This window comes from Rhipicephalus microplus, chromosome X (genome assembly GCF_043290135.1).
Source record: "Rhipicephalus microplus isolate Deutch F79 chromosome X, USDA_Rmic, whole genome shotgun sequence".
NCBI lineage: Eukaryota > Metazoa > Arthropoda > Arachnida > Ixodida > Ixodidae > Rhipicephalus > Rhipicephalus microplus.
In genome coordinates, this window is record NC_134710.1 from 340,960,892 (window position 1) to 340,987,611 (window position 26,720).

Sequence of the window (26,720 nt, forward strand, 5' to 3'; positions counted from 1 at the left end):
GTTGTACGAGTTGCTTTCAATTGTGGCGTGCTGTGAAAAAAAAAATATCTACGAGAAATCACAAAATAGGGCTTTAGAATCTCTTTTATGAACAGATAAACTAGTATAATATTTACAGTTTTATTTTTGGGGTCTTGTGCTTCTAGGAACGAGTATTGAACTTTTGGATGGTTACGTCTGTTCGGGTCATTCATAACGAGAACTGGTCTGGAACAACGTGCATTTTTTTATTACGCGGAAAAGAAATTCTCCGCAGCCGTTTAAGTTACAACATGACTGGCTCATCGCGAACAGAAGTGCAAAGGAGCTCATACTCATGGGTAAACGAAGCTCACCTGCTAGTTAGTATGATACAGCAATTCGAATACTGCGACAACAAAGAGACGAAATCGCACCTTGCGGACAACAGACAAAAAGTATACATGACGGGCGACCAGAATATCCCGCATGCTATACAACTCAAAATCCACGCGGTGCTATAGCTTTGCGGCCACATGAACGCTGTCGACAGTGCGTACAGCGGGGAAAAGTGGAACGGCACTCATAGCGCTCCGTAACCAGACGAACTTGATCGCTCCAGTTTGAACCAGGCGACTATGCCTGCGGTGCCCACTACCAACAACGCGTAGTGAATCGCGATGCAAGCAATGAACACGGGCGCCCCGTAATAAGCGCGAAACGCGTCCATGTTCATCGACAAGCCGTACTCCTGCAAGAAAGGCAGGAAGATGCAGCCGAAGCTCTGCACAATAAGCATGATGATGAGCACTATGTAAGGCTTGGCGGCCAGCGGCTCCTGCCAGCTGCGCAACTTGAAGAACATGCCCACCGTGGCACGAGCCACGTTCGCAGTCACCGTGAACAGGAAGCTGCGTGGTTGGCTGGTCGGTGAGGCACGCTCACGGCGGAACTCGAAGTGCAGGCTCAGGGCGAAGAATATTCCGAAGACGTGCGTCGGCTCGAGCGCCTTGGCAATGAGTATAGCAAAGGCTAGCACCCGGGAGCCGATCAGTGGCAACCAGGCGACGTTCTCAGCGGTAGTCAGGAGCAGCGACTGTTGCGTGGGCCAGGTGAAGACGACCCTAACGTGCCGGTTGTTGTATTTGAGGCAGGCGAAGCAGGTCAGCAGCACGGCGCTGGCCAAGTTGGCAGCCTGCAGCCACGAGAACGCTGCAAAAGCGTTGAAAGTGAAAGGTTGGGTTCGGACACCATGGTCACGTCGCAACAAAGAAAGTCGTGCACACGACGCAGACACTGTGGAAGCAGTGATTTTTCGTAAACACCGAGTACAAAAACAATGCGCCGTTAATTGCGCATGCATATCTGATGAAGGCACGGGCAGAGAGTCAAATAGCGCTCGTTTCTCATGTCCCAGCCACTACCCAAACGTTTATTGCGATAGCAATTATGTGAACACTCAACGGGATTTAGCCGCCGGCGTCAGCGTCGCCGTCATTCACCGTATATGAATACGTATCTATATATATGAAAATGCAAGAAAGAAAAATAATCCTGAAAGAGACTTCGGTGCACGGAATCGAGCGTGGGACTTCTGATGTGCGAGTGTGAGGCGTAACCCACCGAGCTACGAAGGAGCACCTTCTTCAACGTTCAAACGGCAAGATATTAATATCTACCACTTACCGCGTCCGATTGGCATCTCGGGGGCGCTGTTGTGTTTTCAGCATTACCAGCGAGATGGCGCAATGAGCGCACGTCACCAGATCGTCACGACGCGGCTGCGCGCGCTCTCATTTCCCACGCGTACGTTGCCCTGCAGAGAAGAGGAGGGTGGACGCTCACACGTGCGTGCGCTTATCTCGCCTTGGGGAAAATCTTACCCCTTGGACTTTCACCAGAACGATTCCGTTACCGGGCGCACAAAGGTCACTGCACTCGCTGCACGGTCTCCGTTTGTGAAAAGGGCGCGCTTTTGAGACACATCAAAGTAAGGACTGAGACGCTTATCGCGTTCATCTGTAGCTGCGAGAATGTTTCGTGCGTCCTTTGTGCGTGAGAAACACGGGGCATGTTTTGATCTACTTGCCATTCTTCGCGGGACCTTTGAATTTACTGCAATGGTGAAGCAATGAACGCGATAGCAATAAAGCAGTGACTTTTTTCTTAGATGCTGCTTACACCTTCCCCCTGATTATAACAACCTTTGTTCTTGCCGTCTTAAAATTGCGGTAACATAATTTGTTTTCCACACACACCAACTAACATACCGAAACTATAAAAAAATGCAACGCAATACTGTGATGTTAATTTATTTGTTACAAGTACCAAGCCCTATTTCTCCCTTACAAGCATCCCGCCTGACAAGGGCTTACGAACAACGGCGACGCGAGCGAAGAAAGTGCAGTTACTCTCTATGCTCTACAGTAACTCTACGAAAAACTAGAGTTACTGTGTATGGTGCCTGGGACGTATATAATTCTACAAAAAAAAAAAAAAACGCGTGCGGCACTCTGGCGATACCGGTAACGCGCGAGCGTTAAGGCCTGACCCCACGTATTCGTCACAGCGCGTCGGCGCGTGTTTTTTTGACGTGGCGTCGAGCCCTCTCTCATATGAAGAGACAGAGCACGCAGCTTGGCGTAGCCACCCGTCAACTCTCTATAGAGAGAGGGCGCGGCACCGCTTCAAAAATCCTCGCGCGGACTCGCTGCAACGGATACGTGGGGTCAGGCCTTTAGGGCCAGTCTACGCGCCACCCGTACAGCTGCAACACACGTGCTGGACTGCCGGGATACCTGACGCCCCCCAAGCGGAGGGCAAATTTGCCAATCGATGACGCTCTTTCAACCGTCGCCTATAGCTTCGGCAGGAGTTCCAGCACGTGCGTTGCGGCTGGGCGGGTAGCGCGTGGGCAGTCCCTTATTGAGTGCTCTTGATTGATATGTGGGGTTTAGCGTCCCAAAACCACCATATGATTATGAGAGACGCTATTGAGTGCTCTTGAACGCAACCATCTGTCCTGTTTGCGCTGTCAAGTTTTCCGGCCATTCATGAGCCAACCAGGCCAAACGCGCGCGCTGCTGTTCTGTTGTATAACCTACATGGTGCACTCTTACGTTATTGTTTCTTTGCTTTGTTAGATTAAATTTGTATTGTATTAATGCTGCTAATAACCAAAAGTACTAAAACTTGATTTCTTGTTATTTTTGCTGGGTAACCTTTTTTAAAATCTGTACCATGTAGCACGTTCAGTTTATTTTCTTCGTGTATATTCATATCCATCGTCGACCCACCTCGGCATCCTTGAGGTTAGCTGTGTCGCAAAGAAAAAAAAAGAAGTCGGTACCCCCTCTCTTACTGTTCTTATCTGAACACACCTCGCCGACGTTATCACCAGCAACGACCTCCTGTGAATGATGGGTAATAAAAACAGCATCAAACAAAAACATTTCCTACATTACACTAGCTCTGGCTAAGCTCTCTGGCGCTTGTCTTGTCTCTTCAAATTTACTTTATTTATACAGCATGGATTGGTGGGGAAGTCATGCGCTACAGGTCGCTAAAAAGCTTTGCTGCGGGACAGATGCGTTGATCACCTTCACTGGGTGTTCACATATAATATGTGCACACTTTTGCACATGGTACAAGCCGGGGCCGCATTACAGTATACGATGATGGTTGCGGTTATGGTAAGTGGAGCGTGTGGTCTTTGCACGTTATCAGTGCCACGGTCGCTATAGATAAGGGAAGAAGGCGCGGCCTGTTGCGTGCCGCCGAAGCGGCGTCTAAGGCCTAGTTCACTTCGCGCCCGATCTGGAACCAGAACTATCTAGAAAAACGCTTTCACACGCATCGCTACGCGTGTGACAGTGACTCCAACCAGGCCGTAAATAACGCGTATTGCAGTTCCAGATCACAGGTTTGATTGTGGATCATTATTAGAAATACATATTACATACATATGTGAACAGTTTGCCTTAGGAGAGCCAATCTTTCGTAGAGGCCTCTTTACTCTTCATGAATGGTGTCTGTTTGACTCACTTGAAACGAAAAGGGTCACTGATCCCATTCATGGGGATGCAATCGCTGGGCAGATTCCAAGGGCTGACATATCCGCCCACCGAAACGCACCACAAAAGCGCGCAAAGTTTAAATGTATATAGGCCATTTTAACACGCCAGCAATGCTGGTTATGGTCTAAAGACCAAGTTAAAACCAGTAGTTTACAACACAAACAAAATGTATTCCCAGTGAAGGCAGAGCGTATTTAAAACAATAGGAACAAACCTTCTATGCTCAAAATGAAATATTACGCATTATAAACTGCGCAACAACACTTAGAGGCCACAATATTCACCAAACGTGTGTACTCCAAAATTTTTGGAACGTTTCTCAAACATTTCTCTTCAAGAAAACACTGAAATGTGTACTCTACGCGCTGAACGTCGTCCCGGCGGCACTCTTCAAAACAATACTCCTATGGCGGCATCAATCTATTCTTCAAGAAGAATGGCGATTTGGGCTAGTTCAAGAATTCTTCAAGATTGATTGACCGCACTTTACCACTCACTCAAACTGCTCGAACAACATAACTTCGTCGAGTTCCCCACCCCTTCCTACCCTCCGCCACCTCTCGTTTAGATCTTACCCAGTTTCGCGAACATTCTAAGTAATTGTACGGAGCATAGCACGTACCATAGCGACAGAAAGGGGAAAAGGTTATGCTTCTAACTTACGATGGACACAACCGATCACATGGCTCTCGTCCGCAAATTGGGCCATTATTCCTTCTTTCAGAAAATAAAACGATAAAGAGGTAAAACGTGACCACGAATGTTAATTTAGTTTCCCAGTAAGCTAAATATGAACTTCGGGAATTATGTAATTCTTGCCAAGTTATGAACCAGCGAATGAGCCATGGTGCTGTGGTAGAGAGACATACACGTGTACTTACAGCCGTTGGTGTAGGCCTGTTCATTCAAGGACGCCTGGAAAAGCTGCGTGGCCTGGAATACTGCCTGCGGGAAGCAGCTGAGCGTCGCCACCCACATGACGTTGGTGAAGGTGATGATGTCCTGGCGCTTGAGCAGAACAGCCCGGTCCTGCTGACCACGTGTCTTGTAGAGCATCGCAGAGTCCACAAACCGCAGCAGAAGCCTGATTGCCGCGTCACCAGGTGACAGGAAAAAAAAAACAGGTTTAATTCATGTTTGCAGGACACTATGAGCGTGCGCACGGGGGACGACCACCCCTCCTTAGTGACGCATGGGGGGAGAGACAACAATGTCGTCACGATGATTGAATATATGTACGGATTTTGAAGTTTGGCGCCAATAGAAAAGGAATGCAGCCAACATGAAGCGCCGAGGTGTGAGAGCGTGCCTAGATAGAAATGTAGGATATTGGGGTTTGACATCACAAAATCACGATGCAATTACGAGAAACGCTGTAGGGGCAGTTCCTGGAAATTTCAACCACCTGGGGTTATTTTACATGCTCCTATGCGCACGGGCCTATAGCATTCTCGCCTCCACGGAAAGTGCGGCTGAGATTTGATTCCGCGACTTGCGGATTAGCAGTCGAACAACATGACTACTAAACCACTGTGGTGGGGGTTGCCTCGTTAGAAAATAATTCGCAAGGACATCAGTAGTACACGGTAGGCTGACTGGGGAGTTTCAGTGCCACCATAATTACCATGTACTAGCGCTTGTACGCTGGACTTTAACCATTTCGCACTTGTCTCAACATTGTCGCAAGTGCCTACTATTCGTTATCACTTGAAGATGCTAAATTATACAAGAATTACATTAAATTTGTTGCGTGCTTGCGCAAACGTGTGTATATGTGTGTGCGTGCGTGCGCACACAGGCTGTAAATGCATTAGAAGCGTCCATGTCAGCGAAATTTTGTCTGTGCGTAATTTTGTTCACCGCCGTTATCCAGCATATATAAGGTGATGGTGGTGGTGAACAAAATTTATTGGTACCAGCGAATTGAGGCGTGGGCCTAGGCCGCGCAAGGAGTGGTGGAGAGAGTGTCTCCCAGCCACCTGCCGTGCTCACTGAATGGACCATTTTAGAGCTTGTCGATATGAGCCGATCAGTGGGGCTTTCCACCGCGTCCCAAACTGTTCTGGGGAGCCTGCATTGTCATCATGTATTTGTGTGTATTCCTCATAAAATATGCTATAAGATGTCGTGTCTCATAGCTTACACGAGTCATCTGGGCATACGTCGGGGTGAATGCGATTAGGTGCACCGAGTTGGTAAATGTTCTGGTCTGAAGTTCTTTTCCATCAACCTCCCGAGATAGGTATGATTCGGACCTAGTTGATGGAAATCTGCGCCTCGACTTCTGGTAGAACTGAATAATGCTGAAGAACCTAAGCCTTCTGTGCCCCTCCCAGGATGCATCTCCTTCCGTTACCTCGTGGGAAGTTCCGTCGCGAGCGCGGTGAAACTTCGTGTGACACGGTGAGCTTCCTCGGAGAGATTGGGAACGAGGGACTCGCGCAGGGTGTGGGCTGTGAACCATATAACGCCTCTCTTATCAAATTCCACGGATGATATGAACTTGGCTGTCCCGAGGAGCTAGCAGCCTCGAGGATTTCTTCCTCGCGCGTAATTCAGGGTGGCCGACTGCGAGTCGATGATGTCCCTACCTTTTGGCGAAATTATGGCCCTTGTGATAGCCACCTTTTTTTAGCAATATCCGAGTTATTAGAGCGTATTGAGCATGCCCTTACGCACTTGCAGTCGGAGTTTATTACTGCCGCAACGCAGGATTCGTTATTCGGGTGCTCCGCTGCGTGTACGAACAACACCTCTTTGTCTCTAACGCGTACAGCAGCAGCTGGTCCAGCGGGCTCGCAGGGTCGCGCAAGGTAATGGAGCCCTGGACTGAGGGCCCCACCCAAAGAAGGCTCAGTGTGCATTCGTTATTAATAAATGTTTATTCTCTCTCTCTCTTTCTTGTCTCTACCGCAGGCCTTGAGTAGAGTTCTATCTCTGCTTTCAGTTCTGGCTTGATTATGTTCGGGGTGCATATTTTTCGGCAGATTGGGGACCTGGACATTTTCTCTGGTCACATTTGGAACTGACACTTGGCATCCAATTGTTGATTGCAATAACTTATCCCTAACTGTGCGTGTGCTGGCTAGTTTCTCCAACTGGGCAATCTATTGAGTTTCTATCAGCTACTCTAAAGTGTTATGTAAATCCAGTTGAAGTAGTTGCTCGGCGCTGGTGCTATCTGGAAGGCCTAAAACTTGCTTGACGCTTTTCGTATGAGTGAGTGTATCTTGGCTTTTCCGGCTGTATAGCAATTGAGATATGCCACTTTACGTATATAATATGACTAGTGGCGAATGAAGAAATAAGCCTGACAACGTTACTTTCTTTTATTCCCTTGTATTTGTTACTCTCTTGATTAGCTGTATTGCGTTGGTGGCTTCGGTTACTAGCCTCTTGATGGTTTCGCCGTTTTTACCCTTAGATTCGGTGATAAGTCCAAGGGCTCTGATTTGTTGCACTATAGGAATAGTCCTGCCGTTTTTGGAGTGAATTGGAATTTCTTCGTAAGCAGGGTCCCGACTGTGTCCCTTGGGGGGTCAGCCTTTGAGCGTGGGGTCGGGCGAGCACTAGAGCCCAGTACCTTCAAGATACTCCTCGATAGCGGTGACGGCCTGCTGAAGCCCCTGCTCTATTTCTCCATCACTACCTTTACATTCTCAGATGGTTGATTGATATGTGAGGTTTAACATCCCGAAACCACCATATGATTATGAGAGACGCCGTAGTGGAGGGCGCCGAAAATGTCGAATACCCGGGGTTCTTTGACGTGCACCCGAATCTGAGCCCACGGGCCTACATCATGTTCGCCTCCATAGAAAATGACGCTCGTATGGTGATGTCATCTGCATATACGGTACGACGTATTCCGTATTTAGAGTTGAGCCATGCAAGGAGTCGTGTATTATTATGAGATTAAACAGAATTGGTGATGTGACTGAACCCTGCTGGGTACCAGCACTGCTTATGTGCCTTTCCCAGACTTGAGTTCTCCCAATACGAGGGATGCCGTTCTGGCAGTTAGGGAGTCCTTGGCATAATTATACACTCTTGATCATAGGCTTAATTGGCTGATGCGATGTAATATAGCGGCATGCGTCGAATGGTTTTGTAAGGTATAATCTTAATATCGCTAGAGTAAATCTTGTTTTATTGTCTAGAATCTACTGTTCAATTTGTAGCATGGCGTCCTGTGTGGAGAGTCATATGTGCGGAATTCGAACATGAAGTCGAGGTAAAGTTCGTTCTCTTCAAGATATTTGTTGATTATGGGTAGAAAAGCGCGTTCCATCACATATTCAGTACAGGACGTGGGTGATATGTGGCGTAAGTTTGATAGATGGGGAAGTTTTCCAGGCTCGGGGCTGAGAATTACTTTAGCTTCTTTCCATTGTTCTGGAATAGTGTCCTTGGCCTTGCGCTTGTTGTCGTGCAACATATGTAGATATTATATAGGGTGTTTCAGCTAAAAAGTATTAAGCAATAAAAAATTCCCCTTATCGTATTGCAATGCACGTGGCAGCTGCTTTTTCCTCAGTTTGTCTTCGTTTCTTTCTCTCGCCCCCCCCCCCTTCCTTTTTTAATGGTACCATCCAACCATCGCTTAATGTCCATCGTAGTCACCGATATCCTGTTCAAGCCACCTTCTTGCTTGAGAAGCCTTCACTAATTCGTTGAACTTACATTTGAGGGCACTCAAAGCGCCGTGCGTTAGGCGGCAATCACGTGGTATTTTTTTTTAATTTCGCGCACTTAAAACAAACCCTGAAGAAAAATTAACCTACGTTGTTATCTTATCGTAACTTGAAATTTTTATCATTTTTGGATTAGATCTACAAGTCTTGTATTGAATATTTTTCTCTAGAGTCAGCATTTAGAAAATAATTGAGCACTCTTCATTAATTACCGTGCTCGGTGGATCAAAAAATGTTCTGACGTGCTACATACAGCTAAGAACAATATTGCACTAGCTGGAGACGCGTAGCACTCATTTTAATTTTTTATTGCTTGGTGCTTTTTAGCTGAAACACCCTGTAGAAATTAACAACTTTGTGCTAAAATGATAGAAGCAGCATGTAATTTTTAGTAGTGAGCGAATAAGTAATGGTACATGTTAACTAATTTACAGTCACATATATCGACCGAGACGACTATAATACTTGTGGCAACAACAATAGATAACGAGAAATCGGAGTAATTGAAATTATTGGAGAGCATCCTTATAGAATAAAACTAAAGCGCAGGTTGACAGGATGAAGACACAGAGTTCAATGCAGTGAATTCTAACTTGGTAATCGTTAGGTTAGAGCTCATTAGTTTAACTTGAATTGATTGCACAACTGAGAATGACCGAACTCAAGATTGCCAAGACCGGCTCAGTGACTCAAAATGACTAAGCGAAAATGGTAGTTTAAGCGGCAACTGACAATAGCAAGCGAAATTGAGGTTGAATAACAATGACTGGGCAACTCTGATAACGACTATGCAGAGTTGAAAAAGAATGAGTTGTTCGATGCAGGTAGATGTCGCTTTCAGATAACCGGCAATTGAACAACAACCTTGTATACCCTTCCAAGCCTTCACTCCGAAAGATGCTGCTCAAGGAGAGACAACAGGGCAGGAAGTAGATTAGGAAACACCTTCTTGCTGGTTCGACTTTGTCTTCGCTTAGCGCTACGCAAGCACAAGGTTATCAGCGCCCTCTAGAAAGCCCGAGGTGCAAGGTAGCAGGCCTTCGATTGTTTCTACCCGCACAGATTGCAAGCGCCGAACAAAAGGCTGGAGTGGTGGTGCTTGGTCCACCTGATCACCTGTGCGCCTTGGGAAGCAAATTACGTTATTGTGGGTCTGAGACTGGAGCAGCCCTGTTCGCCTGCAATCCTGTGCGTTCTGCGTATAGCGTTAGCTGGAGCACTGCTGGCTAATAAAATCCTCCCCGTAACAATTTTATAAGCGCTGCTACACCAGCCTGAATTGCGTAGAATCAATGCTCAACGTAGTGAAAGATTATTGAGAAAACGCGGGCTAGCGCTATGTAGTTGGTTCAGTGTGAAAGTGTCTATAGGTCGAACAACGCGCAAAATGCATGCGCGCAAAATACACGTTAACAAGACTGTCGCTAGTTTACAGCTCTCTTTAGAAAATTTATACTGGCATAATATGAGTGTTGATATTTGTAATGAAATCTCGGAGTATAGCCTCGACCGACACGTTAGTTAGCGCCATGCCACGGAGCGCGAGGGTACGTACAGGTGCGCGCTCGCGCGTGATGGATACCACTTTATTTAAAACAATCTAAGTAAACGTGGTTGGGCCTGTAGATCACCCGGGAGCCCCCTGGCTGACTTCTTTAGCCTGGCCAGGTCCACCAGCCGCAACTGGTTGCACCAGCCAGTGGCCTGTAGAGCAGTCTCCCACGAGTAAAGGAACAAATTGGAAATCAAACTGCGTGGCTGGCAGGGACTTGGGGCTGCTCCTCTAACTGTGGAAAAGATCCTCCTGGATATATGCTCGTTAGGTGATGCAATGTGGTTCACAGAGAGTGGGGTAAATAAATGTGCCAGGTAGGGGGAAATCAATATTTTTGTCATTCAACTCTGACATGACTCCACGTTGCCCAGATTGCACAAAAGTTTACTGTTCTCTCTCTCACATGCTCGCAACATTCTGCGTACCCCAGGGACCTCTCAACAGTGAGTCCAACTGAGAAGAGGCACTCAGGAGCTCCGCAGGTTCCACCACCAACTAAATGCAGTCGAGAGAAGAGCTCGCGGAACGCCACCGCGAGGTATCAATAGGAGCTCTGGGAATCGGTGCGGATTTCTATAATTGTATAGGAGAAGTGCCCGGTATACGCCTAAGTCAAGTCGGGGCAAGCTATTTTAATCGACGCGGAGTTAATGCATCCATCCTCCGTCACGGCGGCAGCTGTGGCCGTTCCTTCAAGTGGGCGTATACCGCGGCGTCGACATGAAGGAAGTCTTCGCAATTTTTTCACCGAGTTGCATCATCTTGCTATTGTCCACTAAGCCATTCCACTGAGCTCGACAACGTGTCTTCTCCTGTTTATTCACTAATGTAGTCTTTACGACACAGCTTTTTTTACGACTGCTTACTGTACAACCTTGCATTGTGCTGGAGGAGCATGTGCGTGAATTTTAGTTTGCGTTGGGCCCGAAGCGGTGGTATACGGTGATTGCTAAGTGTCGCGGATGCGATCCGGGCCACGGCGTCCGCATTTAGATGGAGCTAAAATGGTGGAGGCCTGAATATACTGCATGGGGTCTCTACCCGACATGGACCATGGTATACATTGGTCCATGGCTGCGCATGACAAAGAATACCAGATTGTAGAAACTTCTGAAACCCTCTGCTACGGCGTGTATCGTAATCATGCCGCAGTTCTGTCGCGTAAAACTCTGCATACTAAGCTGCATGAGTTTTGTGGAGCTTAGTGAATAACATACGATGACTTTGGAAGAGCAGGCTTCGTGCGCATGTTATCGCTACAATGGTAGCGGCGCTATACGCAAAAATACGGCGCTTATACCATCGTGTTGTTGTAGCGTATACCTTATCTGACCCAACTAGCGAATCTCAATGGGCGCGTGCATCGACCCAACCTTGCACTTGTGAAATTGCCTGAATGCCGCGCATTTGCGGACGCGCTGGAGTTATGAATCACGCAGTCGGATAGCAATGTTATACACATTACGCTCAAGCATATATAGCACACTACGCAACGTGCAATGGTTGCATGGTCGAACATGCTTCCTGGTTGAACCCCTCAATTCCAGCTGAAATGGTCCACCATTAATTAGTATCCAAACCAATGTTCCCTACGGCACACATATTTATGAGATGTGACTGTATAGGCACACTAACTGCAAAGTAAACGTCTTTGTCCCTGCCGGAGTTTTTCCAAGGGGTACTGAACACGCACCCAAATGTAACTACTCGGGCCTGTAGCCTTCGCGGCCGCTGCGGTGTCGTAACTGCTAAAGTGACATGCCTAACCAATGTGAGGCATCAGCTTCGAAGTGAGGAAATCTGCGTCAGGCTATAGAATGACGTCAGAACGAGCAATAGTGCAACTTACGCTCAACGTTATTTGCGAAAGAATCACGCGACCTAAGCCAAAACGCCACGTATGACGTCATATACCACCCATCGTAAAGCTTGAATGAAGGGTAAGGTTCGGCCCGCCGTTGCTTTACTATCACTACTTTGCCAATATAAATGCCTGGCCCGTGACACCGGAGGCTTCTTGCTTCCCATTGAGTTGGCAACATCCCTACTGCCAGTACTAGAGTCGACAGTGACGTGCCGCTCCACCAGTGACGTAATACCTGACGTATTCGTTAAGGCCACGTGACACTCACGTATGTGACGACGACCGTAAGTTCCGCTCTTTAGGATATGGAAACGAGAAGCATTGGCATGCGAATGCGGCTCAGTAAATGTTCATTTGTCGGTGGACTCGTGCGAGGAGGCTAGCAAACAACAGTGTCGCTTTAGTGCGGCAAGCATGTTATGCGACCTGGTGCCTTCGACAAGGGACATGATGTAGCAATATGCTGAACCCATGCCCTGCGATATAAACACATATCACATGCAAACGACACCCATACATGACAAGGTGGTTGGCTTGATAATAATAAAAAAAGGCGGATTTGAGAAGAGACTGAATGCGGAGGCGTACTGATACTTCACATGTCGAAGGAACTGGTAGGATCTAGATGATAATACGCAAAAAAAGGATGACAAAAAAGACTGGGAGAAGAGTGTCGTTGCCATGCGCAGTTTGAAAACGCAGTTGTAATACATAAACAAAAAGATCATCGCACTCGTAAAATAATTGAAGCCAAAAAAATGGTGCGGGAGTCAGACCTGCGCCAGCAAACCGCCCATTGCTCTCTTGGATAGAGTTACAGGTACTAACAAATGGCGCACACGGCACGCACCAGTGAGTCTAACCATTCGCCTCGTGCATAAGCTGTCTAGGATTTTAAAATTTTTATTATTTCTTTGCGGCTAAATTGATATCTCGGCCTCTTTCACTTCTTGTCATTGTCACGTATATATGTTCAGTTAATTTCAAACCTTCAGTCGATAGATGCGCTTGTCGCCGTCTCTTTCGTGATCTGTTTTATTTTGTGCAATATACGTAAGTCACGAATAATCACCTTGGTGGGAATACCAGCAGCACAAAAAGAAGCAGCAACCGAGACAAGAAAAAGAAAGCCAGGAGGGAGGCTGAACCATTAACTGACCATTTAAATGACAAACGCGAACAAGAAACCGATATGAGCATGCACGCACACAGCTATCGAACAGAAAGGCCCCCCTATTATTACATGCTAAAATCACTGTGAAGATACCGGAGCTCTTTGTTATTCAGGAACACAGATGGAACGCTCACAAACTTATCAGGTCGAAGTTTGTAGATCTGAAACGCTTCAATAATTTCGCGCTGCTTCTGTGTATCAGCCCTTCCAGTCACCAGAACATTGGTGAAAAGAGGGTACAACCACACGCCTTGAAATGAATCAGACATCCACCCGTGCCAGTAGGAAGTGAATTGGCGTGCTCGCACGTCCTATGATTGACACACCTTCCTGATTGCCCAATAGTATATTCTTTGCCACAAGTGAAAGGAACGCTGTATACAATGCACGTCTCACACCTACTGAACCTGTTGACATGCGCAGTGATGCACTGGGACCTACTAGCCCCGTACATCACAACGCGCTTACATATGCCGCCGAAAATGCAGAATGCAGAAAAACAAGCTTCACGCTTCACGGTGTTTCTTGCCGTCACCTTCCTAGTATTGTGTGTGAATTGCCAATTTTCGCAATCGTTCACTTCGATGAGCTGGCAGGATCGTCAAAATGTACCATGTCTAGCTGGTGGTGTGCTAGAATTCAATCAATTAGCATTCATTCAAGTTCATGTGTGCACTGCTATTTAGAGTGTTGGCAGCTTTACCATTCGCGACGTGGTGAACGGATATTTTTACACCAACCATGTGACGAGACGGGACACAAAGTGCAAAGGGGAACTAATTTATGCAGATTTCACATGGCTTTACCGAATAAGACCGCGTAGTTTGCAGCGTAGCCAGTGTCTGGTGGCATAGCGGTACATGTTCCGTTTCCATCCTAGGTGGGATGTTTCCTCATTCCAGGAATCCTCTGGCCTCCACTGCCTCCTTGACCCTAGCGACGAGATGTCGTTGCTGGTCCAGGTCCTCCGAGGTGAGCTTGGCCTCCCATGTTTCGAGAAAATGTTCGTCTTCTTGAGCAGCGTCACAGGTATTCGGTGGAGATGATAGGTGCGTATGTTATTGCATGGACACTCGAGGATCACGTGGGCCAACGTGTCAGGTACAGCGTAAATCGGGCAAAAATATTCGTGTAATGTTAGGCACAATCGGTGCATTAGTATACCGTCTGTGTATGTGTTGCTCTGCAGCATTCTTAGAATAGTGCTGTCCTCTTGTTGAGCTCCGAATGTGGTGGTGGATACTCTCTGCGTGCAGCATCGCAGAGTAGGTGATAGGTATGGACTCAACCTATGCGGACACAGTCCTGGCGTCTACAAAGCGGGAAGGCGCAGCCCGGTAGGCGTGATCGCGGGCCACGGCGTGAGCCACCTTCTTTCCCTCCAGCCCTTCGTGCCCAGGAACCCATGTCACTCAGGTGAACGGCATCGGAGTGCTTCAGCGCTTCAATATCTGAATTGCTTGGCTGGACACACGGCCTTTGCTGTAGTTTCGCGTGGCTGCTTGAGAATCTGTAAATACCACAGCTGGATCCAAGAACGTTGTCGTATAGATACTGCGATTGCCGCCTCCTCTGCAGTTTCTGGGCTCCGGGCCTGTACTGTGACAGATGCGAGCTATATTCCCCGAGAATCAACGATGCTCAAAGCGTAGGCGTCTCCAGCAGGATACTTTGCTGCGCCTGAATATCTGGCGTCCGGATCTTGGCTGTGATCTCGCCGTAGAGCATTCATTCGTGCCTGCTTTCTTTCTTTGCGATATGTGGGGTGCGTATTGCGCGGGATTCATGCAATGATGAAATATTTGCGGTTGTTTGGCGGAATCCGTTCTTTTCGGTGCGCGACTGTGTCGCCTATTATAAAGGTGTCGCCTATTATAAAGGTTTCGCTATAGTTGAACCATTGTAGCACCGATCTTCCAGTGGGCGAGAGCTTTTTCCATTCTAGCTGACTAGTCTTCTGTGATTCGGATAGTTCCTGTCAGGTATTGTGCATGCCCATCTTCAATAGTTTCGCAGTGGAAGCCGTGAACGGGAGCCTTAACGCCCAGTGACCAGCTGGACGATGATACGAACGCCATGCATTTGGACGCGACCACAGTGAATGCGGTCGAAATGCGGAACGCAGAGACTACCTGGCGGTATGACGCGAGAAGTGGTAGAACCATTGAGCGTTAAAGCGTTTCGATCACGAGAGCTAGAAAAGGCAAGAAATACGCGGGGGGAAACACGATGCCAGAAGGGAAACTACACAAAGAAGAAACGACAATGCAGCAACATCCGTCGCAAGCCAATGAGGCCATCCCTACTATTTGTCGACTACAGGGTTGTCTGCCGCCAGGAAGCAGGCCTCGAGCGAGCAAAGTGGAACAATATTGCCATCATGCACGCCATCGGAAGAGCCAGCGGCTTCTCACAGCAAAATTTCGGCGAGAAAGTGTGCGTGAAGTGCAACGCCTAGAAAACCCGTTTATAGCAAGCATGATGGAATGGGAAGACGCGTAAAAACTCGAAAGCATCACCAGCATACAACTTTGGCGGCACTTTTTTCATCACCAAAGGCAACACGAGAACGCCGGATGACGTCTGCCGCGGTGTCATAAGTGGGCTTCTGCCCGGCACTACAGAAACCGAACTTCGTGCACAGGCGCGGTACACGATTCTCCACGCCCGTATGCTAGGGCAATCGTCAGCTGTGGTGATTTTTTTCCAAGGGCCGCACGTTTCTTATTACGTCCGTTTCCACAGTTTCAACTTTCGATGCAGAACGTATCAAAAATTGGTTACTAAGAAAGGGAAAAAACTATATGCGAAACAACGTGGTTGAATTTCTTGTCCCACTCGAGGAGACTCATAAGTTCACTGAATAATTAAATTGATGGCTGATGCTACGCACTTTGTTCAGACAATAAAGGGATACTAAAGAGTAACAATGACTTGGTTTAGATTGACAAACTGCACCTCGAGAATGCACCCTGCCATATGCTTCACTATCATAATTTCATTATTAGCGGAGAAAATCAAGGTGAAAGCTTCATTTTTAAATTTCACGCCAAAATCGTCGCGGGTGACCAAGATATTTTAAAATGTATTTTTGACATTTTCGTGACATCAGCTCGTCTAAATTTCCTGAAGCTTGAATGCTAGGTCTATGACACACAGATGACAAAATACTTCATTTTGACCAATTGAAAGCTAGACCCAAAAACGTAGCCAGAAATGTTCTTTTTTTATGAGGGGGGGGGGTGAGGGGACTTGCTCAATTTCGGGGAGGACATCCCCTTGAAATGGTCATGTTTCGCTCTCTATGCCCAGGCGAACAAAAATTTCGGGGGGGGGGGGCACGAGCCCGGCGTGTCACCGCCTGGTAGGATTCCCAGTAGACGCCTTCAAAATCTCTCTCGTCATGGTGTTTGGTGTTAGAATTGCAAGATAACGTCGCTACCCGCCATTTCTTTGTGCGTGTTTTGTCGCCTACTAAGCGCCGTGTCGTAGTAGAAGTGGTGTTTTGAGGATTGTGAAATTGTACCTTATATTACGCGGAAAATCTTTTTGTTCTTTAGTGTCTATTTAATTACTGAATAAGAAACGCGTTCGTATTGTCAGGCAGAGTATTTATAGGCGACTGACGAGCCTATTCTGTCCTATACTCATACGAAATACGCTTGAACAAACTCATCGTCAGTCCGGTGCTCGTCTGTTTCTCTAATTCCGTCTTAGTGAGAACTTTTGGCGCATTTTTTGCCAATATGTTTACGCGTCTGATCATGTAAATGAGAACCGTATACACTTATTCATTACGAAGCGTAGCACCGGTGGATAAATCGCCTGAGCGAAGGTGAGCCTTTGAGATGGAAACACGTTGCTATGGCCAGGTTTGTCTATAGGTGCGCCTCAGACAGGTGAGAACATACCACGTAATGCAATGAAGAGATATATCTGCGCAAATATCAAGAGTGGAATGCCTTCACAGAGTACAGCTACCAACCCGATGCACTTGCTAAACTTCTGGGCCGAAATTCAGGCGGGACCAGCGCAGCAGCTGGCCTTACCAGCACAGTCAAACATCTACCTGCTCAGAGCGCGCGTTCTGGCTCAGCATACTTCATTTTTTTTTGCTGAAGACAAATAATATCCGTCATTTCGCGTGAGTTATAAACTATGCCAATTATGAACACGAAAGGAGCGCAACATTAAAATTTGAGTTGATTGGCTTATGGGTGTTAACGTCCCAAAGTGACTCAGGCCAGTGCCGTAAATACATAAAGATCACAAGGGGACACACACATATTGCAATGGCGGCCGTTTTGTTTTTGTACATATGCTTAATTTTTATCATAAATTTAAAATTACGCATTCACATAGCAATAATAATAATAATAATAATAATAATAATAATAATAATAATAATAATAATAATAATAATAATAATAATAATAATAATAATAATAATAATAATAATAATATTAAAACAAGCATGAATATCGACACCTCGTCACGAGAAAGAGTATCGAGTATCCAACAGTATATAAGCGACATCACACGACGAAGTTCGTTTCTAATAGTAACTCGTAGGCAGGCGCTAGCATTGTTGCAGCTGCATCATTTGGGTTAAAGCATGCAATAACAATGGCAGCACTTTTTCCGCTTAAGCATAAAAGTATTGCCCATTTTGTGTACCGGGTAGGAGTACGTTGTCTCTGTTCAATGAAAGGGCTTCAGATTTCAGAGTTGATTTTACGAAAATTGCGTCGTTCATGACTGTCAAAAAATTCAAACGGGACATTGGGATGATAAATCTCGAGGGGGACACTTGAATGGGGTATTCTCCCTGCCTGAACAAGGGTGGGGGGGGCTTGACCCGCCCCTGATTTATGCCACTGACTAAGGCTATGAGAGACGTCGTAGTGGCAGACCCCGCATAATTTCGACTGCTTGGGGGTTCTTTAACGTGTAAGTCATATCGTACAGTATATAGGCGGCAAAACATAGCGGCAAACTTGAAGCCTTTACATATGACAACGATGGTCCTTTTAAACAGCAAACAACTGTTTTCTTAAGCTTCGTACCTAAACATGAGCATTAGCATTATTACAGTGTCGGTATTTATAATCATCACACGCTTGCGCAATTACGAGAGGTGTCGCGAAACGATGCTAGCAGCCATTTCTTGTTGCCTTTCCGTCTTGTTCCGAAATTACTGTTACAGATGTTGGACGCTTAGTTGGGCGTACGTAACGAGGCCACGTCAGGCCCCGGAAACTCAGCGCTACTTTCGGTTTAAAATAACATGCACGCTCGTAGCGGTTGCCGGGCATCCTAAAATCCGGTTGAACGGAGTGAGGTTGATGTGAATGCTCGTAATTATTGACTTTTACAAGTTTTTACAAATAAAAAATTCAATACCCCTGCAAATAAATTTTCTTTTGTTTATAAGTCTTTGCTGATTACTTCTTTTGTAAATTTTAAATCAGGCGAAGCACGGGAAATGATTGACTCGCGTTCGTTGCGCTTGCCCCCGCTCCTTCTCGCCCCTGACTCAGCGATATTAGAAGTTGAATCGCGCTCAGTTATCTCGCTCTGTTGGTGTATCAACTATGGGAAAGATAAAAGCAATAAGTCGTGGCGGGCAGAGAACGGAAGCCGCAGTGAGCTACGCCGAACAAGTTGATTGATTGATCTGTGGGGTTTAATGTCCCAAAACCACCATATGATTATGAGAGAGGCCGTAGTGGAGGGCTCCGGAAATTTCGACCACCTGGGGTTCTTTAACGTGCACCCAAATCTGAGTACACGGGCCTACAACATTTCCGCCTCCATCGGAAATGCAGCCGCCGCAGCCGGGATTCGAGCCCGCGACCTGTGGGTCAGCAGCCGAGTACCTTAGCCACTAGAACACCGTGGCAGGGCGACGCCGAACAAGTCAATCATGCATTCGTCGAAGATGGTTTGATAAGGCAATACACGTGTTCCGCGACTATGTGGTGGCCTCCCCCGAAAATTTCTAGTTCCGCAAAGGTGTTTCAGCGTTTCCTAAAGGCAACGGGTGAGTACAAGAATTTTGACCCATTATTTGAGCAGGTATCGATTTTGCATGAGTACATATGATTAAACCCAGTTCTCTGCAAGCCTGACTGAACTGACAGAAGTACAATGTCGCTTGACTAATTGGTAGAGACAGCAGCCAAGCTCCTGTCGGGAAAATGCGTTTATTGAAATGCTTGAATTCTAGTTGGCTCGGCTACATATCTTTAGTTTCTTTTACACTTGGCGTGTAGTTCAAAAGACGTCAAGTAAATATAGGTGGCTTCCTGCTCATGAAACTCTCGTAGCAGCGGTTTGAAAATTTGTTAGCCTTTACTTCTAATAGTGTCACTCAAGTACTTGTGATGGAAGAAGTGCTTCTAAAAATATTACAGAGAATGTCGGGGAGCCAACATTTGACAAGCGAGCTTTTCTTCAAGGAAACGCTGTTGCCCTGACGATGACAAGTCATCTTGACGAAACACAGTTTGCAGCGACGCTCGTTCTCGAAAAACTTCGGATCACTTCAAGCTTCTCCATACCCCTGAACTTCAGTCTTGTTTGGTACTCAAGTTTTGTAAAAAAAAAAAAACTATGCACGTCGTGATAACAAAGGTGATTGGGTCAAATACAATGGGTCCTACTCGCGATTGTTAACTTTTGCATCGGTTATGTTATTCTGGCTTCAACGTTCGCTCAGTAGGCCCGTATGTCAGTTGTAAGTTTCTCTTTAGTTCAGTTAGAAGCTTCTTATAGATTGACAATTTCACACTACGTGTATGTCTGCTTTTATGCAAAACGGGCTGTAAAAAAGTTCATTTTATTTGTGCCGATCGAGTTTCGTCTTACTGAGAAATCAGTCAGCTTAACTTTCGCCTCTGCAGAAAACACGAACAAAGTGAAAAAAAAGATGTAAAAAATCACGAATGGCCGCATTGCCGGAGCGGCCAGAGGAACGAAGAACGCACTAGCGTATTCCGCTTGCATGCGAAGTGGGAAAGGAGGGCTTTCGTGGCAACCCACCTGCGCTCAAGTATTCGTACTTTACCTATATTTTTGTACGTCACTAGTGACGACATGAAAGACATTTTCTGTTCCCGATTTATTTCTAGTAGGATGCCCGGCAACCGCCAGTGGTAAAATCGGTGGTGCCACTGTCGAGAGTGTATACATGGGAGGTATAGGGAGCTTCCGCCCCCTGGCTACGTGTGTGAATCGATGATATGTGGAGCTCGAATGAGGAAGGTTGATATGTCCCTTTAAAATCAACAGAACGTTAGAAGGCGGACGTAAATTATGCCGTACATGACACACATGTGATGATTATCATGCTTGGATGTGTCATTTATTTTCGTCGCCTATTGACGTCACGTGTTACCAAATTTGGTATATGTGAAGCTAGCGAAACGGCCGCAAGCGCGCTATGAGCGGTAAATGTAGTCATGTTTTACATGACACGCAACTAATGGATATTATGTTTGGACGTGTCATTTTCCTTCGTCGTTCATTGACGTCACGTAATACCAAATTTTGTATATGTGGAAGTAGCGAAACGTCCGCGAGCACGCTATGAGCGTAGCATGTAGTCATGTCTTACATGACACGCATGTGATGATTATCGTGTTTGGACGTGTCATACCTTCGTCGTCTATTCATGCCATGTGATACCAAATTTGCTATATGTGGAGCTAGCAAAACGGCCGCGAGCGCATCACGAGCATGGCACGTAGTGATGTTCTTACATGAGACGCATCTGATGATCATCATGTTCGCACCAGTCATATACCTTCGTCACTCATTCACGTCCCGTAATACCAAATTTGGTATACGTGAAGCTAGCGAAACGACTGCGAGCGCATCATGAGCGTGGTGTGTAGTCATGACTTACATGACATGCATGTCATGATTTCCACATTAGGGTCTGTCACTCATGTTCGCCATGCAGTCATGTTATACTATACCATTCATGTAAGTAAACCACCACAAGAGCAGCAAGGCCCTAAAATATAAATCTTAACATTCATGGCACACGATTTTTATGTTATGACTAGTGTTGGGTACGGCGCTTCGGCTGAGACGGGGAGAATTTAGGGTACTGCGAACGAATGGCTGAAGGGCTGCTAACTTGCGGAAAGCCGTTCCAGCCCGGGCATTGTTATTCCAAGACGGGAAGTAAGGCCCCATGCAGTCCGGCATCGTAATCGACCCCAATGGGTTTTGGTCACGACAACTTTCCTCGAAGGAACGGCGGAGTCGCAGTGGTCCTTTTGATGAGTCGACCCGAGCGGCCGTGTACGCTCAAGGAGGACTCAACCTCCCAGTCAAAAACGTTCCTGTCGGCGGATATGGGAGGCCGCGTCGAAGGTTGGACAGTGCCATTTGGTGCACTTTCCCTGATCCACGGATCTGCGAAAAACGAGACTGCTTATAATCAGCACCCGCGGGCTGCTTTTTTGCAGGGCTTTTCAATGTAGAGCTTTTCCGACACGAGTTGTCAAGAGGTAACTCTCCTCTATGTAATCTGTGTAAATAAACCCCTGTAAATATTTCCCGAAGAATGAGCCTTCCTCCCTGCAAGATGGGCTACAAGGGTTCGGGGGCGGCGGCAGATACCTACGACGAGACCCGCCGGACCCGAGTCGCAACGACTGGCAGCAGAGCAGGTACGCTGTCAGACCCCGCTCCTAACGCTAATCACTTATGCTCGCCATGAAGTCATGTTATGCCATAGGTATCGATACCATTGCTGTAACGGCAAGGATAGCTAGAAGTGGTAGATACAGACAGACAGACAGACAGACAGACAGACAGACAGACAGACAGACAGACAGACAGACAGATAGATAGATATGCTCCAAGTCGCCTAAGTTCGCTCAGAAATGCTTCGCATTTAAAAGCAGCCATATTGTAAAATAGCCCAGCCCGTAAAACCATGGATCCAACAATTCGGTTTGATTTGGATGCCACTGGTCGTTATCACGGTCGCTACCACACGATGACGCTAAGAAGCACTCTGAAGCTGCTTCATTTCCCATCTATGATATGTCTAGTTGAACGAAACCCATCCAGGTACGGTCCATACGGTAAAGTAGGAGAGTTGTTGAGTGCTTCTATTGCAGTGTACTCAGCGTATCATGATGCGTACGTAGGATTGTTGCGTACACCCAACTAAAACGCCTATTACTCATAATTCACTGGGCAGTCCAGAAGGTCCACGATGACGCCACAAGGCTCAGCCGGATGGTACCGACGTGGACGCGGCCCGCCTCGGTCTGAAAAGACCGGGCTTCAGGACACAAATAAAGTTTTGTGAATGAATGAATGATACTACACTGCTACGTAGTACATAGCATTAAATTTGAAGAGCGATTGTTGAAGGGGGGAGGGGGTGCAATACGCAATGAACATTGCAAAGGCGGTGCACCAAGAGGCACTAATCATTTACAATAAACTAACTAGGGATAATAATATTATCTGGGACTTTACGTACCAAATTAACGATATGATTGGAGGAACGCCGTAGTGGAGAGCTCCGAAAATTTCGACCGTTTCGCACAGCACATGAGCTTTCAACCATTTCGTCTCTACCAAAATGGAACCGCCACGGCCGGTATTGAACCTGTGACCTTCGGGCGAACAACTGAACACCATAACCACTGATCTACCGTGACGGACAGCTAAGCAAGGAAATGTCGAGAAGCGAGACATCTGACTACAATTTTTTTTCATTTTAAAGGGTTCCAACAACCTTTGAAGATACGAAGAACGAGTGCGTTACTTTTTCCCAGTGTGTCTCATCTTTGTGGTGCAGTTCACGACGCCAGCAGTTTGTTCACGTGACGTCAGGATCAAATACGCTCTGGATTGGTACATGCATGTTGCGGATTGTCTCCGGCACTGCCTTTGCCATGCAGCCGCATGCCCGTTCTGCCTCGCCTCACATAATTATCGTGGGCGATAAAGTCATTTCAAGGTTTTCTACGTTTGCGCAAGCGGAGATAGTAGCATGTGTAGTCGAGGAGCGCCAAATCTTGACTGGCACTACGCATTGCGCTGACGATCCTTGTCTTTTGAGAAATAGGTGGCGAGGAGGAGATAGAAGTTGCAGGAAGGGTAGTGAAGGTGAAAAAAGAAGCTTTATATTTTCTCGCCTTTGAACTCGGTTTGGTTCAGGGGCCCTTTTTAGAAATAGATTACAGCAGCTTTCGACTCCACGTGATCTGGATATACTGGGTCCGACACTCGGGAGGACCAGGCACGGCAGAGTTGACTCGCAAGGCTGCTTTTCATATGTGACGACTTTGATAAGAGCCTTTGTTTTATCTAACACGCAGTAGAGAGCTTATTCGGTACTTAAAGACTCCCGTTGCCGCAATGTCATAGATTGGAGTGTATGAGCTCAGAACGCGCGCTGATAATGATTTGGTATGGGGGGTTTAACGTCCCAAAACCACGATGTGACTATGAGAGACGTCGCAGTGGAGCGCTTCATAACGCACGCCCCCACACGCTCACAACAAATGGTATGCGCCTATTGAGTGCTTAAAATAGTGCTTGTCTTCTATTGTCATTCGAACAGCCGAGCTAAGGCTAGGAATTCAGCGTGTTTGTTTCGAACGCGTGCACTTATTCTGGCCACTACAATCGTTATGTGACCCTCCTCCCCTTCAATGGCTATCAACATCATCAGAAATCGCTGGAATGAGATCCTATATTGTATGTCTATAGAGTGACATGATAAACTGCGCGCATTATCACTGCACGTGCGTTTTTCTTCTGAGCAGAGGTGCTGTGAGACAGCACCTTCGGGTGAGATCACACGCATGCCTATATAGGAAGAAAAGATTACCAACATCGCCACCAGCTTGCAGCACATTGCACACAGCTGGCCTACACGTTTGTTATGAAGATCACCCGTCCATGCACGACAAATGAAACACTGCAACCACCTAAAGACGTCACGCTCTACACCACAGTGGGCGGCACAGCCCAACGGAAATGCACGTCATTGTCAAACAAAATGTGAAAACTCTGAAGCAGCATTAATCGCAGTTTGTTGACATGTCGAACGCTTTGGCTGCGTGGAACGTCTTCATGACCCGCCATGAGATGTTAATTATAATCCAGTATTAATTTTGGCGTTTCACGCACCCAAAACGAGGATCATTTTGGAGGCATGCCATCATAGGCCATGCATTCCGAGAAATTATAAGTCCTCCCGGGGAGCTTTAACGGGTACTTAAATCTAATCGAACGAAAGTTCTCACACTTAGCACTTTACATCACGCTGAACAGAAACAACGCGCATCATAATACGTTTCAAAGTAAGACTTACAGACACCGAAAGTTTGCAGACGTCGAACTTTAAGAGAGAAACAATGTGCAGCACTGCCTACCATTCGTGCAAACTTCTGAAGTGCTGCGAACCTGGAATCGTATTCACGAAACATTGTGGCCAAGAGTTAAGTGTAGATTCCGCCTCATTGGCCGGAATTCAAACGCTCACCATTCGTGATGATGATCAGCTTGATAACCTTGGGATAGGCGTTCAGGGCGCGTTACTATACATTCAAATTTGGCGACCACCTGCTCTTCCAGTCGATTGCTTAAAGTTACGTTAAAGAGACACTAAAGAAAAACAATGAATTGGTTTAGATTGACAAACTACACCCTGAGAAGTCTACCGCCATTTTTATGTTCCGCTATCATAATAAGTTCATTATTAGTAAAAAAAAATCAAGGTTCAAGTTTAATTTTTACATTTCGAGCACAGATCTCCGCGCGTGACGTCAGAAAATTTAAAATGTATTTTTGTGACATTCGCCCACGGAAATTTCTTGAAAGCTTTTGATAGGTCTAAGGTATCCTCAGATGACAGTGCCCGGTGTGCTAAAAGTAAAATAAGCTTGGCGAAAGTGAGTGCCAGCGTGCTCCCTCAGAGAAGAGGTTCTTTATTTTTATACAAAAATGCCTAAATATAGTGCCACTATTCCCGTACAAAAACAACCACTTCTCTGAAGAAGCACTCTGTCATTCAGTTTTGAGCAGCTTGGCCACAGCTCGTGTGCTCCATTTTACATTTGGAGCACCTGTACTTCATTTTTTATTGATTAGAAGCAAGGTTTTAGTAGACGCTTTCAATATCCATGACGTCACGGTGCTTGGTGCGGGAATTTCAAGGCGGCGTATCCACTTGCATTTTCTTTTCGCGCGTTTTATCCCCTACCAATAATCGTGTCGCGGTAACACTAGTGTTTTTGGGATTGTGAAAGTGTACTTTACTAATACGGGAAAAATCGCTTTGCTCTTTAGTGTCCGTTTTAAGAGCCCACCATCTGTCTGCAGACGAACATGAGCCCCGTTAGGCTTAAAGGTGTTGAGCCTGAGTTTCATATTGGCACATTGTGGCAGGACTGCAATTAGCGTTTCCTTACCTTTGATTGAGATAATTATAGAATAATATGCATCGTTGCGAAAAGGGAAAGCTTACAGTCTAGTTTTTTTTTACGTGGAAACGGAAGATCTCACTGCTTCAGTGTTTATAGGATCACTATGCCACCACAGGTAGCTGTATGGACAGCTGTAACGACAATCACTCAAAGAAGGCCTCAAAAGCCAAGTAAGAACACTCACTGCAGAAGAGGTACCATGTTGAACAGCCCAGCGACGAGCACGTGAAGGACGAGCAAGATCACACATCCCGAAGAAGGCTGCTGTTGGCGGCTTACTAACCGGCATACGCCCACCACGAATAGGGGCAGGCTGGACAGCTGAGCGAGGATGAGCGTGACGATAGCTTCCGTGCTAGCGCCGGATGCCGCGTACTTCTGCACCAGCCACCACGAACTAGCCGCGAAGCACACGTGCAGGGCAAGCGCGTAGGCCGATGACAACACGAGCGTGAACGGCACGCTCCGCGACTGCGGACAGGTGACCAGTAGCTCTGGCTCGCCGAGCTGTCCGCACGGCAGGCTGACAATCTGCGGCGATGGGCTGAAGATGCCGCTCAGCAGCATGTCAGGGCGACGGCCGCTGCCGGCGCGCATCCTCTGCTTCTCCTGCTGGGTTTGTTCCTCCGCTGAATCCCCGTGGTATGCTCCCAAGCCATCTGGCATGTTAGCGCAGGGCGCAGCGGGAGACCCGGCTGCTTCGTCGGCGGGATGCTTGTTCGCGGCGGCGACGGCGGCGTAGCAGTGCCGCATGCTTCGCCGCGGTCGCTTCTCTTGCCGGAGCCGGTCAAGCCACTCGAAGGACGTCGCGTCCTCGTCAGCTGGAAGTTTGCTGACGGCGTCGTTTCGCTCCATGACGACACGCTTCCCCGTTCCGGTGCGCGCCTTTTCGATGACCACCTGACACTTTGCTACAGCGGCCGCGGGCT

The 26,720-nt window shown here is 47.0% G+C and overlaps 1 protein-coding gene across 1 annotated transcript; it reads right to left on the reverse strand.

Moving 5' to 3' along the window:
* Nucleotides 1–66: 66 nt before the first annotated feature.
* LOC119161194 (uncharacterized) lies at nt 67–26,720 on the reverse strand. The gene is made up of 3 exons (XM_037413554.2): nt 25,976–26,720; nt 4,916–5,118; nt 67–1,170 (listed from the first exon to the last, which is right to left on the reverse strand). The coding sequence occupies exons 1-3, from the start codon at nt 26,644–26,646 to the stop codon at nt 542–544; spliced, it is 1,503 nt and encodes a 500-aa protein (XP_037269451.1). The 5' UTR covers nt 26,647–26,720; the 3' UTR covers nt 67–541.

Coding starts and splice junctions, on each gene's coding strand:
- LOC119161194 (XM_037413554.2), bottom strand. CDS start 26,646: ATGGAGCGAAACGACGCCGTCAGCAAACTTCCAGCTGACGAGGACGCG. Junction 5,119..25,975: donor AACATGGTACCTCTTCTGCA/GTGAGTGTTCTT, acceptor CGCGGCAATCAG/GCTTCTGCTGCGGTTTGTGG. Junction 1,171..4,915: donor ACAGGCCTACACCAACGGCT/GTAAGTACACGT, acceptor ACGCTTTTGCAG/CGTTCTCGTGGCTGCAGGCT.